Raw genomic sequence first — 15,000 nt, 5'->3', positions numbered from 1 at the left:
CAGCGCGCTGGGCTTCGAGTTTGGCCGCGAGCTGACTGTGTTCCTGTCGAATCTTCTCGAAGTTTTCGGCGAAGCGAGAACGGAGATTCTGCACGGCCTCGGATTCGCGGGGGGTGTGGGGGATCAGCTGGACGTTCTTGATGAAGTCTCTTAGGTTCACTTGTCTGGTGGTGGGGGGAGGGAGAGGGGGAGAGGGAGAGGGGGAAAAGGAAGGGAGAGGGGGAGATGGGGAAGGGAGGGAGGAGGAGGAGGGAGAGGGGGGAGGAGGAGGGAGAGGGTAGGAGGGAGGGGAGAGGGGGGAGGTTGGAGGGGGAGATGGGTTAAAGGGTGGTGGGGGGGAGAGGGTGGTAAAGGGGGGAGGGGGGAGGAAGATGAGAATGAGGGGTGAAAAAAAGTGTGAGGGTAAGAGATGAAAAAGGGATAAGGGGTGGTAGGGGGAAAGGGGGGTAGAGGTAAGGGGTGAAAAGGGGTAAGGGATGAAGAGGAAAATGGGGGGGGGAGAGAAATAAAAAAAGGGAAAAGGGGGAAGGGCAAGGAGGCAGATTAGAGATAAAGGTGAGAAGAAAGGGGCAAAAGAGGAGAAGGTAAAAATAAGGGGAAAGAGATAGAGGGGAATAAGGAAGGGACGAGAGAAGAGGGAGAGGGAGGGAAAAGGTAAACAGACTCAATTACACTGATTTATCGAAGCGCCAAATAATGATAATGATAACAATGACAATCTTGATAATGATGATCATAATTGTAATGATAACGATGATAATTATAATATTTAATCATTACCATCATGATAATAATTAGTGTGAAAATGATAATAAGGATGGTTTTGACAATACACTTATTTATTATTTTCATTATTTTCATTATTATCACGAATACTATTACCATCATTATTATCATAATGGTAACATTGATAATAATAGTAATGATAATGATGTTTAGAATAGTAATTATAATAACAATTACAATAATAAATTATAACAATTATAATAATGATAATAATAATGATGACAATAATGATATTAATAATGGTAATAATAATAATAACAATAATAATAAAAACAATAATGAATTTAATTATCATTATCATTAATATTGTTATAATAATAATGATTATAATGATGATCATAATTATGATGATGATAATAATAATAATAATAATAATAATAATAATAATAATAATAATAATAATAATAATACAAATAATGATATTAATAATGATGGCAATAATCATAATGATAATAATAATGATGATAGCAATTATAAAAATAATAATGATGATAGTAATAACAAGTAATAACAAATAGTCTAACTTAATATATTCCGACAGAAATCTAATTACCAAGTATGAAATATAACCACTTGCCATACCCAATATATTTAATCATACACTCTCTTAAGTAAGCAAAAAATATTAAGAAGAATCTAGTCTAAAGTAACTACTCCATATGTATTCTGTACTGAAATACTGCTCCACGTACACATTGAGCGAATATCGGTTATAAGTGAGCGAAAGTGAAGTAGAATTTGTGAGAGAGGAAAGCAAGGAATCAGAATAATAAGTCTTCTTGTCATTATGTTTCACTGCTCACTGTTCACTGTATTTACGTTATTACTGTGTCTTGTTTAATCCTTTTTTCGTATTTAGTTCCAAGAAGCGATGTTACGGAAGTGTATTTTGGTCTGGAATATAGTGTGTTTATTGTTCGTCATAAGTCTGGATTGTGAAATATGTAGGCCTATTTAGAGCATTGTTAAATGATAAGAGAATATTTCTTTTTACTATATCATAGACCTGTAAATTACAACTAAGGAATTTATATCTAAGGAGTATTTCACACGCAATGCTGAAACACCATAAAATAAATTTTTAAATAAATTTCATAACAGGGATATAAGACAAATATGCACTCGAAACGTTTTAATTTTCATTACAGCAACAAAATTCTAACTACGAAATCAGATCGTGTGTTTGCTGTATTTAATAAACACACTTTATTTTGAACAGAGAAATTTCCAAATATATCATATCTGGAACATTAACATTATGCATTATCATTTACCATTTAACAATTTCGTTTTACGATTTTCAAGAAACGTAAGTACAGTGCAATGACATCGTGAAAGTGAAACAATAGGAAAGACAAGAGAAAGCAGGCATTATGTGAAGAAAAAAAAAATGACGAAAAATTGAGGTAATTTTGACTAGATCTCTACATTGAAAGCGGATTTTTTAAAACATGAAATAAAATAATAAATATGTGTGTAAGTGTTTCGTGTTACAGAAAACAAAGCAAAAGCATAGATGATAAATTAAAATCAATGATGTTAATTCAAGCTATAAGAGACCACAATTAAATCAAATGATAAAACACGACCACAGTAAGAAAAAGTAAACAATATCTTTTCTGAACGAGGCAGTGTTTTATCCCATCTGTATGTTTACGTTACTGTTTTATCTTCTTGTGATTAAATGATTATAATAATTAGCTCATGTTTATGCGTAAGTGATTTGACACAAGAGAAGAGAGGCGAGTGTGAATAATTAACAAATGTTATTGAAGAACCTCTGCTTGCATTCCACATTCAACGAGTTCTTTCATTAAAGCAGTGTCATGTATGAGAGAACTTCCTTATCTGCGGAGAGGGAGAATATATATATATATTTTTTTTAAACAATATGTTAGATTAATGTTATTAGCGTTTAGTATAGAATAGCTTTATATTTCTTAGTATTTAGTTAGGAATAGTTTGTACCTCGAACCATTACTAATAGCTTGTATTTCTAAATGTTATCTCTAAACAAACCTAGACTCACTTGGTTTTCCTCTTTCCTGCTCCTCTTCCTCAAACTATTGCTCCTCCCCGCTCCTTTATTCGTCCTCTCAATCTTCTCTTTCTCTTATTCCTCCTATCCCACTTCCTCCTCCTCTACTCCTCTATCCTCCATCCTGCTCCTCCTCCTCCTCCTTCCCCTCACTTATTCCATTTCCTCTTCCTACTCCTCTACCCTACTTCATCTTGCTCTTCCTCTTCCTCCTCCTCCTAATACTCTACCCCAATACCTCTTCCTCCTCTTCCTCCTCTTCCTCCTCTCTTCAATTCTTCACCTTTTCCTACACCTTCTCCTCCCCCACCACTCCCCCACCTCCTCTCCCCTCCTCTCCCCCTCCCCCTCACCCCCCACCTCCTCAACCCTCCCCCCACTCCCCACCTCTCAAAACCCCCACCTACCCGCCCCCACCCCACCCGACCCGACCCCGAAGGAGTACCTGTACCTACTCGTAAACCTCCTGCTCCTGAGGGAATGCCTCGACGCCCCTCTCGGCTGCAATCTGGGCGTGTTCCTGGCGGATCCTCTCGAAGTCCTCGGCGAAGCGGAAGCGGGCGTTCTGGACGGCCTGGGTGTCCTGGGGGAGGTTCGAGGCGTCCACGTGGAAACCGTCGTCGTCGGAATAGTAGACTACTTCCTGCACCTTCTGACGGGGGTCGACATACCTGGCGGGGGAGAGGGAAGGGGGGGGGGGGTTGGAGGTGGCTCTCTCTCTCTTTGTGGATAATGATGATGATGATGATGATGATGATAACAATAAGGATGATGATAATGGTAATAATGAGGATAATAAAAGTAATGATAATTATAATAATGGCAGCAATTATGGTAATAATAATGGCAATAATAACGATAATAATAATAATGATAATGATTCTGATATGTGAGATATGTGCAACATATAGGTAAATTTCTGAAATATTTCTCGGAGAAATAGAGTATAATACATATTGCACATTTAATGATAAATATTTCCACATTCAGAATTTCTTAGGAGGGAGGAATTCCAATGGTAATAATGACATTAACAATGAGAAGAATTAAAACAGGATTATTAATCATGATAAGGATAATTATTAAAGTAATGATCATATCAAGAAAGACTTTTACATTATGACAATATCAATTATAATGATAGTGATGATAATAATAGTGAAAAATAATGATAGGGATAATAATGATAGTGACAATAGTATTAATGACAATAGTAATAGTAATGTCAATAATCATAAAAACAAAAGACAGTGACAGTAATGACAACCAACCACCATCAATCATTCCCCGATGACAAAGATACACCTTAAAAAAAAAAAATAATAATAAAAAAATAAAAAAAATAAAAAAATAAAAAAACTCACCTAAACACGCCCCTGGTGATGCCATCCTCGCCGCGTTCCTCTTGGTGCTCTCTATCGGGCGCCCCATGGTAGTGCCTCGACGCCGCCCACGAGAAGCTATAGGGCCTTTTGGGTTCTTCTTCGTAGCTGTCTTCGGGTTGGCTGGCTGGGAGCTTGGCGGGGTTGGCGAGGGCGAGGGCAGTCAACCCCAAGAGGCCTAGCAGGATCTGGAGTGAGGTTTTGAGGTTAGAAAGGGTAGGGGGAAGGTGCTGGGAAGGTTGGTGGGGTGGTGGGAGGGTAGGGGAGGTGCTGGGAGGGTTGGTGGGGTGGTGGGAGGGTAGGGGGAAGGTGCTGGGAAGGTTGGTGGGGTGGTGGGAGGGTAGGGGAGGTGGTGGGAGGGTTGGTGGAATGGTTTGTGTGGGTGGGGAGGGGAGGGGAGGGGGGAGTGGGTGGGCGAGGTTTGAGGTTTGCTTTTTTTCTTCTTTTTTTTGTGGGGTGGGGGATTGGGGAGGGGGTGGTGGTGGGGGGTAGTTCTGAGGTTGTAGTTTGTTTGTTTTGTTTGTTGGAATGTTCGTTTTGATTCAGTATTATCATGATTCGTTATTTAGAAAAAATAAATAAATCTTTTGGGTGCTCTGTACGAGGTCAAAGGTCAGAGGAGCTGCTTGTTTGGTCTTGTTGGTGGTCTTGCTTTGGTGTTTATGTCTGAACAAGGTCAAGATAGGTTAGAAAAACATTGCCTTTTTTATTTTCGTAATAGTTCTGATGGTTGTCGTGTAAACTATATCCTTTTTCTTTTCTCGTTTTCATTCTTTTTAATTATTATGTCATTTCTTAAAGTTTTGGAGGTTGCCATGCAGATGTTTATCTATTTTTGTTTGTTTGTGATTCAAATTGTTTCAGATTAGATTCATCGTTATTTGCACTTGCAATAAAATACCAGGGTACAATATTTTACTTTGATTAGGATCGTTCGATGACTTCAATCTCAATTATAGAGTTAATGTATCTAAAAAATATATATATGATTTGGATAACGAACAGAGCACAAAAAATATATAAATAATAAATCGACTTAAAAAATGCTAAACCTCCTTTTATCCTGATAGGGAGGGGGCGGGGCAGGGGTAGTCTTTCATTTAATAGTCTCTGCATCAATTTAATTGAATCACCAAATTAATAGGAGTAATTCATCGTTAACCCAAAGACAGAAAAAAAACAATACTATTCCATCAAGCAATCTTCCGGTGAATGGAATAAAATTAGTTCTTAAAAATCGTTTGAAATTAACCTTGTATAAATACGGCAGTCGTAGTTCATAGTCTCCTTAAAAAAAATGACAAACAAGATATTATAGTTAACCCTCTTAAAGAGATTCGAACCCACACGTCACTTATGAACGGATCCTTCTCTGTTTCCTAAACCTTCTTCTGGTGCTGTTCCTCTTTCTCTCTTCTGCTTTCTGTGATTATTGCTCTGTCTTAGTTCTGTTCCTCCCCTCCTCTTTCTCCTTATTCTCAACTACTACAACTGTTTCTGTTACTACTACTACTTCTACTACTATTTATTCTTCCTCGTCTTCTTTTTTCTTGTTATTTTTCTTCTTATTCTTCGCCCCCACCCTCCTCCTCTTCCTCCTCCTCCTCCTTCTCCTTATCCTACTCTTTTTTATTTCACTCCCTCCCTGTTTGGTCTTCAATAATATCTTAGTCTTTATCCCCTATAGACATCCCTTCTTACATTAGAAAATGAACAAGGTTAATCTTAACAATATATATATATATATATATATATTTATAATAATAATAATATTGGCGAGTTTTAGTCATCCCCACAAAATGCAGGAAACAAAGTTATTTGTGTAGAATAGACGGCGTTTTGCCATCACCTGACCGAGAAGGAGCCCCGTTAGTCAGCTGATAAGTTATGCTGAGCAAAGCCTGTCACATGTCATGCATCGCTATCGATATGTTTGTCATGTCTCTGATATTGCACATAGAGGTGACAAGGACGAAGCGCCAATAACTGAATAACCACCAAAGTTATGACGAAAGAGTGAAAAGGACAAGAACTGATATTTTGGCCATGTCTCTAGTCTCAAAGATACGAAAAAGAAATAATGGAATAACTGACGAAAAATCGAGTAAGAAATAATTGAATAACTTACGAAAAATCGAGTATGAAATAATCGAATAACTGACGAAAAATCGAATAAGAAATAATGGAACTGCCGAAAATAGATCGACAGAGCGAGAAGAAAAAACAAAAAAAGAAAATATATAACCGAGATAGCCACACGTTCATTCCAGAAGGTCGAGATTTGCATAATTTGGTGACGATCGATTTGAAGAAAGTTCTGGGATGTCAAGTGACTATCTTGTCACTCACCATGCGTAAAGATATTACATTCTGAAGATGTGAGAGAATGACTTTGTAAATGTAGGCAAGCAAGAAAATTTAAACAGACAAAAAGATAATGCTATATTTCCCCGGGTAGAAAATAATTACATATCTAAGACGAAAACTCAAAGGAAAAAAAAAAAAAAAATTCTATAAACAATGTCAAAAAATCAATATAGCCACAAGAATAAAAACAAAAACAAAACAAAACAAAAACAAAGAAACAAATATATAAGGACGAGACCATAAAAACAAACATTCTGTAAGATATCAATCATAAAAAATACATCATATCAAACAGACACAAAAAAGCAATATGCCCATAACAAGACAACACAGAAGAGAATGGAAGTGAAAGTAAGCCATAGTGATAATTCGTATATTTGTTGCCGTTAGACGTGTGTACTTAGCAATCATGAAGGGAAAGTGAGCTTGCGAATGGTGAGGGAGAAAGAGGTGAGCGAAGAAGAGTCAGTAAAATAGAGAATCTTGTAAGTGGAGAAAGAGGGGAGAAGGAGAGGAGGAGAAGGAGGAAGGGAGGGAGGGGAGGAGAAAGAGAGAGATAGAGATTGAGAGAGATAAAGAGGGGGAAGAGGGAAAGAAGGAGAGCGAGAGATGGAAGAAGAGGGGGAGGGAAGGAGAGCGAGAGAAAGAGAGCTAGAAGTGGAAAGAGAGAGAGAGAGATATTAAGGGGATGTTTACAAAGATGAAGAAATATAAAGGTACAGACAGTAGAAGATTTAAAGAAAGCTAAGAGGAGCAGTCAAGCAGAGAAAGAAACGAACAAACCAAAAAAAAAAGTGTAACAATAAAACAAATATTTCTTTGAAAGACGAAATCAGAAGCGCAACCGCAAGAGGCTTGGAAAGATGCCTATTATCTTAAGGAAAGCCACCGCGAACTCGTCCATTTCTTGAGGTGGAAGGGAAGGCGAGCCGAGACGATAAGACACATAATGGAAGGAGAGATGATAATGGCAATCAGGTGTGAATGATTTGTGCAGGATTTACATACACACACACCTACACGCGCACACACGCGCAATCTTGTACACACACACGCACATATGTATGTGTGTGTGTGTTTGTGTGCGTAGGTGTGTGTGTGTGTGTGTTTGTGTGTGTGTGTGTGTGTGTGTGTGTAGCTGTGTGTGTGTGTGTGTGTGTGTGTGTGTGTGTGTGTGTGTGTGTGTGTGTGTGTGTGTGTGTGTGTGTGTGTGTGTGTGTGTGTGTCTCAGGTAACAACTGGTCTGACCTGTACTTAATGACCCCTGCTAACACTCGTATTTTTGTTACTTTTTTATTTTATTAGGTTGTTTTCTTTGCAAAAAATGAGGGACGAGTATTAGACAGGAAGCTAACGCACAATTTCTGTCTGTCTGTCTGTCTCTCTCTCTCTCTCTCTCTCTCTCTCTCTCTCTCTCTCTCTCTCTCTCTCTCTCTCTCTCTCTCTCTCTCTCTCTCTCTCTCTCTCTCTCTCTCTCTCTCTCTCTCTCTCTCTCTCTCAAGAAACCAGTCTGTACCAGAAAATAATTACCAGTCCCCCCCAAAAAATATAGCATCAAATCACGCGAACTTTTTTCTACAAAAATAAGCGATCTGGAAATACCATTTGACAACTCTGGTTACTTTGGCTACTCGGCTACTTTAGATACTCTGGCTGCTCTGATTACTGTGGCTACTCGTTCGTGCGGAGCGGTCACGGCCGTCGACTTGCGGTCAGTAGCCTTTGTCCACTCGCGACGGCGGTATTCACTCACACCAACGCCATCTATTGAGGAAGCAGTGAAAATGCTAAGCGGAACTAAATGCTTACTCTGGCTACTCTGGCTACTATGGCTACTATGGCTACTTTGGCTACTCGTTCGTGCGCAGCGGTCAAGGCCATCTGATGCCCTTGTTCGGACGCGACGTCGGCATTTCCTGACGTCAAAGACATCATGTTAGGAAGAAATACAAATGCGTAGGAGAACTGAATGCCTAGGGGCGTCTAATTTCCGAGATGCTAAATGTCAATGTAAGTGAATCGGCGAGTAAGCAACTGTTGAAAATAGATCTTGGGCGGATTATCAATTTGATATTCTAAAGGAAAGTGTCGTGTCATCATTCAGGTCTTTGAATGCTACTTTCACGTCAGTTTTGTTTGGTATGATATCTCGGTGTCAACTGTTTTCTTGTTTTGCACTTCTTAATGTTGCTTATATATATATATATATATATATATATATATATATATATATATATATATACATATATATATATATATATATATATATATAGGCCTATGTATATTTGTACATATATACATACATATATATATATATGTGTGTGTGTGTGTGTGTGTGTGTGTGTGTGTGTGTGTGTGTGTGTGTTATATTTGTGTGTGTGTGTGTTTACTTATTTTTCTCTCTATATTTGTACACACACACACACATATATGTACATACATACATACACAATTCGGTAGAATATGAATATTTTAGCAATGTTAATGCAGCTGTGGGTATCAATTTGAAGTAGATATTCACTGATAACATGGAGCAAACTGTAACAGAAGTGTGAAAATAACGACAGTGCTTTTCATCCGAATATTATTCAATTCTTAATCTGGCGGTGAAAGTAACGATTCGTTGACTTTTGTCCTCAATGTCTCTGCAACATTTTTTTTTCTCTTTTTTTGTTATGTGAATTATTTTCCGATTATATTCTTCTCTTTCCTTTCTTCTTGATAGCTATTTCTGATATTGGTATTAATAGTTTGAATTGAATTAGTATTTCTGTATTTTTGAGCTTTGAACCGAATTATCACTTACTATGATTTTCTTTCTTTTATTCATTCATTTGACAAAACTGATGCTTTCATATGGAACCTTTACTTGTAGTGAAAGGCCGAAAGCTATAATGTTCATTGAGTTTATCCTAAAGGCGGATATGTGAGATCCTATGATAGAAAACCTGTATATTGAAGGGTAACTACTATAAAAATAAAAAAAATGACCAGTGTCATGGTCATAAAATGCGGAAAAGGATGTGTTCTACCGGATCTAGACTTTTTTATTTCTCTCTCTCTCTCTCTCTCTATCTATATATATATATATATATATACATTTTTTTTCTCTCTTTCTCTGTCTCTCTTTCTTTCTCTCTCTGTCTCTCTCACTCTATCTATCTATATCTACCTATTGTATATCTATCTATCTTTATATATGTATATATGTATATATTTTAATCATCTCACTTTTGACATCCTCAAAATTTAGACACGTAACCAAATCAAATGCGTAATACCAAAGAATGTTGATAGTACATTAAAAGGTCAAGATCAGAAGAGAAACACAGTATACAGGTCATCGTTTTTTTTTTATACAATTCTTACTGGTTATACCTTTCCCAATACGAAGAAGAAGAGAATAAGAAAAAAAGAACACACACACACACGAAATAAAATCAATATAGACGAAGAAGTGAGATACGAACTCGACTTTGAACCTGCTTCGACACCCGCTCCGGTGCGCGAACCCGTCTCGCAGCTTTCACAGCGAGCCTTCGTCCTTAGGAGAGGCTCTTAACGCACGGGAAAAGAATCAAATGTCGCGTTTATAAAGACGTTTCAAAGAGGGGGAAATAACACTGGCCGTTAATTGATCGTGAGTGAATCTGGGGTGGGGGGAAGAATATGAATAATGCGGCGATGGGAATGAAGTTGAGAACACAGAGGAGAAAATAAAGAGAGTAATTCAAGTAGACAAGAGGTGTGTAACGTGTTGCTTCAGTGCTGTTTGTGTTTCATGAAAGTTGTTTCCTTAAGAGCCAGTGGATGTTATCAGACAGCTGTGTAAAAACGATATCAATGACCTTGAACTTATGACCTCATGAAAGAGTGATAATAGTGACCATGATAATATAGTTAACAATAAAATAATTATAATTTTAAGAGTCTAACAATGATTGCGATGATGATGATAATAGTAATGATATTGTAAAGACAATAAGCATAATAAGGATAAAGGAATTTCAAAGTTGAAATTAGTTATTACTAATTACTGCTCAGTGTAATGAGGACAACTATAATGGAAATTATGTTATTAAAAATGATAAGAATAAAGGTGGTGGTGATAAAATAAATATCAATAAAAACAGAAACAAATAATTAAAGAAATTCTAAGGATAATAGTAATAATGAAAGCAACAAAAAACACAATGACGGTAATAAGCAAGCAACAATTTCAGGTGAGATCTTTTTGCAACGTACAAAAACAAGACCGTTCTTGCTGCGTTGAGAAGGAAAATGACTTGGTGTTCAGGGAATTGTAATGACTATGCAACTCCAGGTATGTTGACCAAGACTTCTTATCGTGACATTGCGCTTACGTAATTAAAGGAATAAACATGTGATATCTGCTTTAATATTGCTATCATTTTGTAATCTTCATTCTTATTACTATTATTATCAATGAAATTAGTATTTTCATTATCATTATCATTGCTATTATTATCATTGCCATTAATATCATTATCATTACTACCATCGTTATTAGTTATCATTAATATTGTTTTCGTTATTATCATTATGATCGTTATTATCATTATCATGCATTGATATCTTCAATCTCATCATTATTGTCATTATCAATAACATAATCATTTTATTGCTATTCTTTTTATAATTATCATCATGTAATCATCGTAATTATTATCACTATCATCATTCTTGTTGTGATAATGATGATAAGTCTTAACATTTCTTATTAGTATTACCATTACTATCATTACTAGTATAACTATTACTACCATTTTACTACCATAATCAAAACAAACGTTTGTATTTTGATAATAACTTCCTCGTTTTCCAATCTTTATTTTATTATCATCGTTATAAACATGTTATGAACTGCTACTTGATTCATCGGGGTTGACTGATAGGTATACAGGCAAATAAATAGATATAGATATATAGATAAATAAATACAGATGGATAGATATTTAGATATAGACAGAAACACGTACGTACACACACACACACAAACAAACAAACACACACACACAAACAAACAAACAAACAAACAAACACACATATGCCCAGCCCATGCAAGGACAAACGCCCCAGGGAAAGAAGACGGGTATCCTATGCCGCCCACTCTCCCCCCCACCCACACACACCCATTACCCCCTCCCCTCCCCACCCCCAAGCCGCCCACACCCGTAAACACGCACGGCTGACTCTTCCACTAACTCTGATCCCGGTACTAGATAAAAAGGTAATATTTTACCGGCCTTTGCTGCGTGATCTGTTCCCCCCTCCCCCCTCCCCCTTCCCCTACCTACCCTACCCTACTCCATCTCCGTCTTCTCCCCTCTTGCCTTCCTCCTCCTCCTCCTCCCTATCCTTCCTCCCTTCGTACTCCTCCTCCCTCCCTTCTATTCCCTTCCTCTCTATCCTTCCTTCCTCTGTCTGTTCTTCCCTACCTCCTTTACTGCCTTATTGCCTTCCCTCCCTCCCTCCTTCCTTCCCTAACATCCTCTCTCCCTCCCTCCTTCCCTCCCTCTCTTTCTCCCTTCTTCCTTCCCTCCCTCCCTCCTTCCCTCCCTCCTTTCATCCCTCCCTCCTTCCTTCCCTCCCTCCCATCCTCCCTTCCTTCCTCCCCCCTTCCCTTCATTACCATTCCCTTACCTGCCTATCCTCTTCCAATCCTCCTCCTCTCCCTCCTCTCCCTCCCCATGTCCTATTACTCCCCTCCCCCATTCTACCCCCCCCTCCACCTTCCCCTCTTCCCTCTCCCCTCTCCCCCTCCCCCCTCCCCCCTCCCCCATCAAACCTTGGAGAGGAACCGTTTTGTAATACACGTACCGGGAAGACGAATAGGGGGTGGGAGAGGGGGGGGGAGGAGGAGGAGGAGGAGGGGAGGTGCGTGAGAATGAGGAGGAGGGTAAGAACAGGTAGGTGGGAGGGAGAGAGGGAGTGAGGGGGAGAAGGGGGAGTAAGTCGACTGGGGAAAAGGCTATGGGAGAGAAATGGGGGGAGGAATTGTTTTATACGCCCCCACCCCCCACCCCCACCCCTCGCATCTCGCACTCCACCACCCCCACACACCCCAACAGCCTCCCTTACCTTGCCCATTCTTCTCTCTTCCTCCCCTACCTCCCGTATCTCCTCCATCCCTCCTTCTCTCTCTCTCTCTCTCTCTTCCTTCTCTCCCTCTACATTTCCCTCCTTTCTCTCTACCTCCTTTCCCCCCACTCTCTATCTTCTTCCTTCACTGTCCCTCTTCTTCCCTCCTTCCTTCTCTGTCCCTCTTCTTCAGACCTTCCTTCCCTCCCTCTCCTTCCTTCCATCCCTCCCTCTCCCTCCTTCACTCCCCTTACCTCCTTACCTCCCTCCCTCCTTCCTTCACTCCCCCTCTTTCCTTCCCTCTCCCTCCCTCATTCCCCTTACCTCTCCCTCCCTCATCCCCCCTTACTCCTTCCCTCATCCCCCTCCTTCCTTCCCTCATCCCTCCCTCCCTCCTTCCCTCACCCCCCCTCCCTCCATCCCTCCTTCCCTTTCCCTCCTTCCCTCGCCCTCCTCCCTCCTTCCCTCAACCCCACCTCACCCCCCTCCCTCCTTCCTTCCTTTTTTGAAGACAAGAAAGACTAGTCAAGGTTCCTGTTCTCGTCTCAGCCTTGAAGCGGAAAAGAAAATTATATCTGAGACTGGGACCAAGCAAGCAAGCAAGCAAGCAAGCGAACGAGAAAAAAAGGGAAAGATAACACAAAGGAAAATGTGAAAAAAAGGAAAGTAATTATGATATTGTAAAAAAAAGAGCCAGGGTGATGAAATGTGAAGCAGTAAGAGAGATGGGGGATAAAGTAGATGCGGAATGAGTAGATGGAGAGAAGGAAGAAGAAAAAGGAGAGATGGAGGAAGAAAAGAAATACAGGAAAGATCCAAATGGAAAGAAAGAAGAGGAGCTAAGAAAAACAACTGAAAACAAAAGAAGAAAACAACAAGGAAACTAAAGAGAAATAAAAACAACGAAATTTTTAAAACGAATGAATGAAACAGAAAAAATAAATAGAAAAACAGATAAAAAAAAACAAGAGTGACTCTAGCAAGGTTGAACAAACGCAGAAATAGTACAAGAGAAGACAAAAAGAAGACAAACCAGGCATAAAAAAGAGAATGAAGAAAAACAAAGGAAACAAAGTGAAGGTTTGAGAACCATCTTGGCTGTGTCCCTGTTGCTTGAGAGTGCTTGCAAGGATGGGAGGGAAGGGGGGGAGGGGGGGAGGAGTTCCTGTCTGCCTTGGAAGGCGAAGTACGTCACCTTGAAGACATGCCTGCTAATAAAGCTATTCCTTAGGCGGTCAAAGTAAAAATTAACTCTTCTGGAATTTTCCTCAGAGAGTGAAGTCGAATTTCACGTATACGAGCAAATATAGATAAAAGAGAGAGAGAGAGTGTGTGTGTGTGTGTGTGTGTGTGTGTATGGCAGATAAACCCACTATACACAAAATAGATTTATTGAAAATCTATTTTGTGTATAGTGGGTTTATCTGCCATTTATCAACAATGAAGAGTGTTTTGCATATATATATATATATTATATAAGTATATATATATATATATATTATATATATATATATATATATATATATATATATAATATATATATATATATAACCATATGTGTATATATGTATATGTGTGTGTATATATATATATATATATATATATATATATATATATATATATATATATTCATATATAATGTGTGTGTGAATTATCCAAATGATACCTATGTAATTGAGGCCAAAGATTAGTCTTCCTGGATTGATACCCAGCACTGCAAATAAGATTTCACTCACTCACATACAAAGAAATTAAATATACATATTTAATCTAAACGGCGAGCTTTTCACACAAAGAAAAAAAATGATGATAATTCTTTGGTTTCACTTATCAATCTTGGTGTACAATGCAAATCAAATTAACTCTTATACCAAGGGATAAAAAGTCTACATTTAAATAAGATGTTTTTATCAAAATAAGCAAATGTATATGACTCTTATTTTACTTAATCGTCTTTCTTTGCAATCCTATATCAATATCAAAATATATCACAATCATTTTCAAACCTATCCTTATATCCTATCAAGCTTGCATTACACTCCTTTATAAGCCTATCCTATAACTCATCAAACTAATATTACAGTCCATTACAAGCCTATCCCTCCTCCTCCTGCAGCCTGGCCCATGTACCCCGACAATGCCCCCCCCACCCCCTCCCCCTCGCCCCCGCTAAGACCCGAGCTTGGTTGATCATTCTTTCGTTAAATGAGGTTTCAATAATTCGAAGAATGTCACTTGCGAATCTAAGATCTCTTCATGTCCGGTATTTTTAAGTGGGAGATGATAGTTTGTCGTCTATTTATTTGTTTGTTGGTCTATTTGTTT

General features: G+C 38.6%; 1 protein-coding gene across 1 annotated transcript in view; it reads right to left on the bottom strand.

Annotated features, from left to right (window-relative positions):
- LOC122267984 (uncharacterized) overlaps positions 1-15,000 on the bottom strand; it is a 16,046-nt gene that overhangs the window by 282 nt on the left and 764 nt on the right. Inside the window, exons 2-4 of the mRNA XM_043038221.2 lie at positions 4,189-4,394; positions 3,280-3,495; positions 1-164 (exon numbers count right to left, since the gene is read on the bottom strand). The exon at positions 1-164 is cut by the window's left edge and continues 282 nt beyond it. Of these exons, the coding sequence (XP_042894155.2) occupies positions 1-164; positions 3,280-3,495; positions 4,189-4,394 (586 nt within the window). The remainder of the gene's footprint in view (positions 165-3,279; positions 3,496-4,188; positions 4,395-15,000) is intronic.

This window comes from Penaeus japonicus, unplaced genomic scaffold, assembly GCF_977035675.1.
Source record: "Penaeus japonicus unplaced genomic scaffold, GWHDUDI00000001_assembly GWHDUDI00000013, whole genome shotgun sequence".
Classification (NCBI taxonomy): Eukaryota; Metazoa; Arthropoda; class Malacostraca; order Decapoda; family Penaeidae; genus Penaeus; species Penaeus japonicus.
The sequence above is the reverse complement of the archived record's forward strand: the minus strand, read 5'-3'. Positions and strand labels throughout refer to the sequence as shown.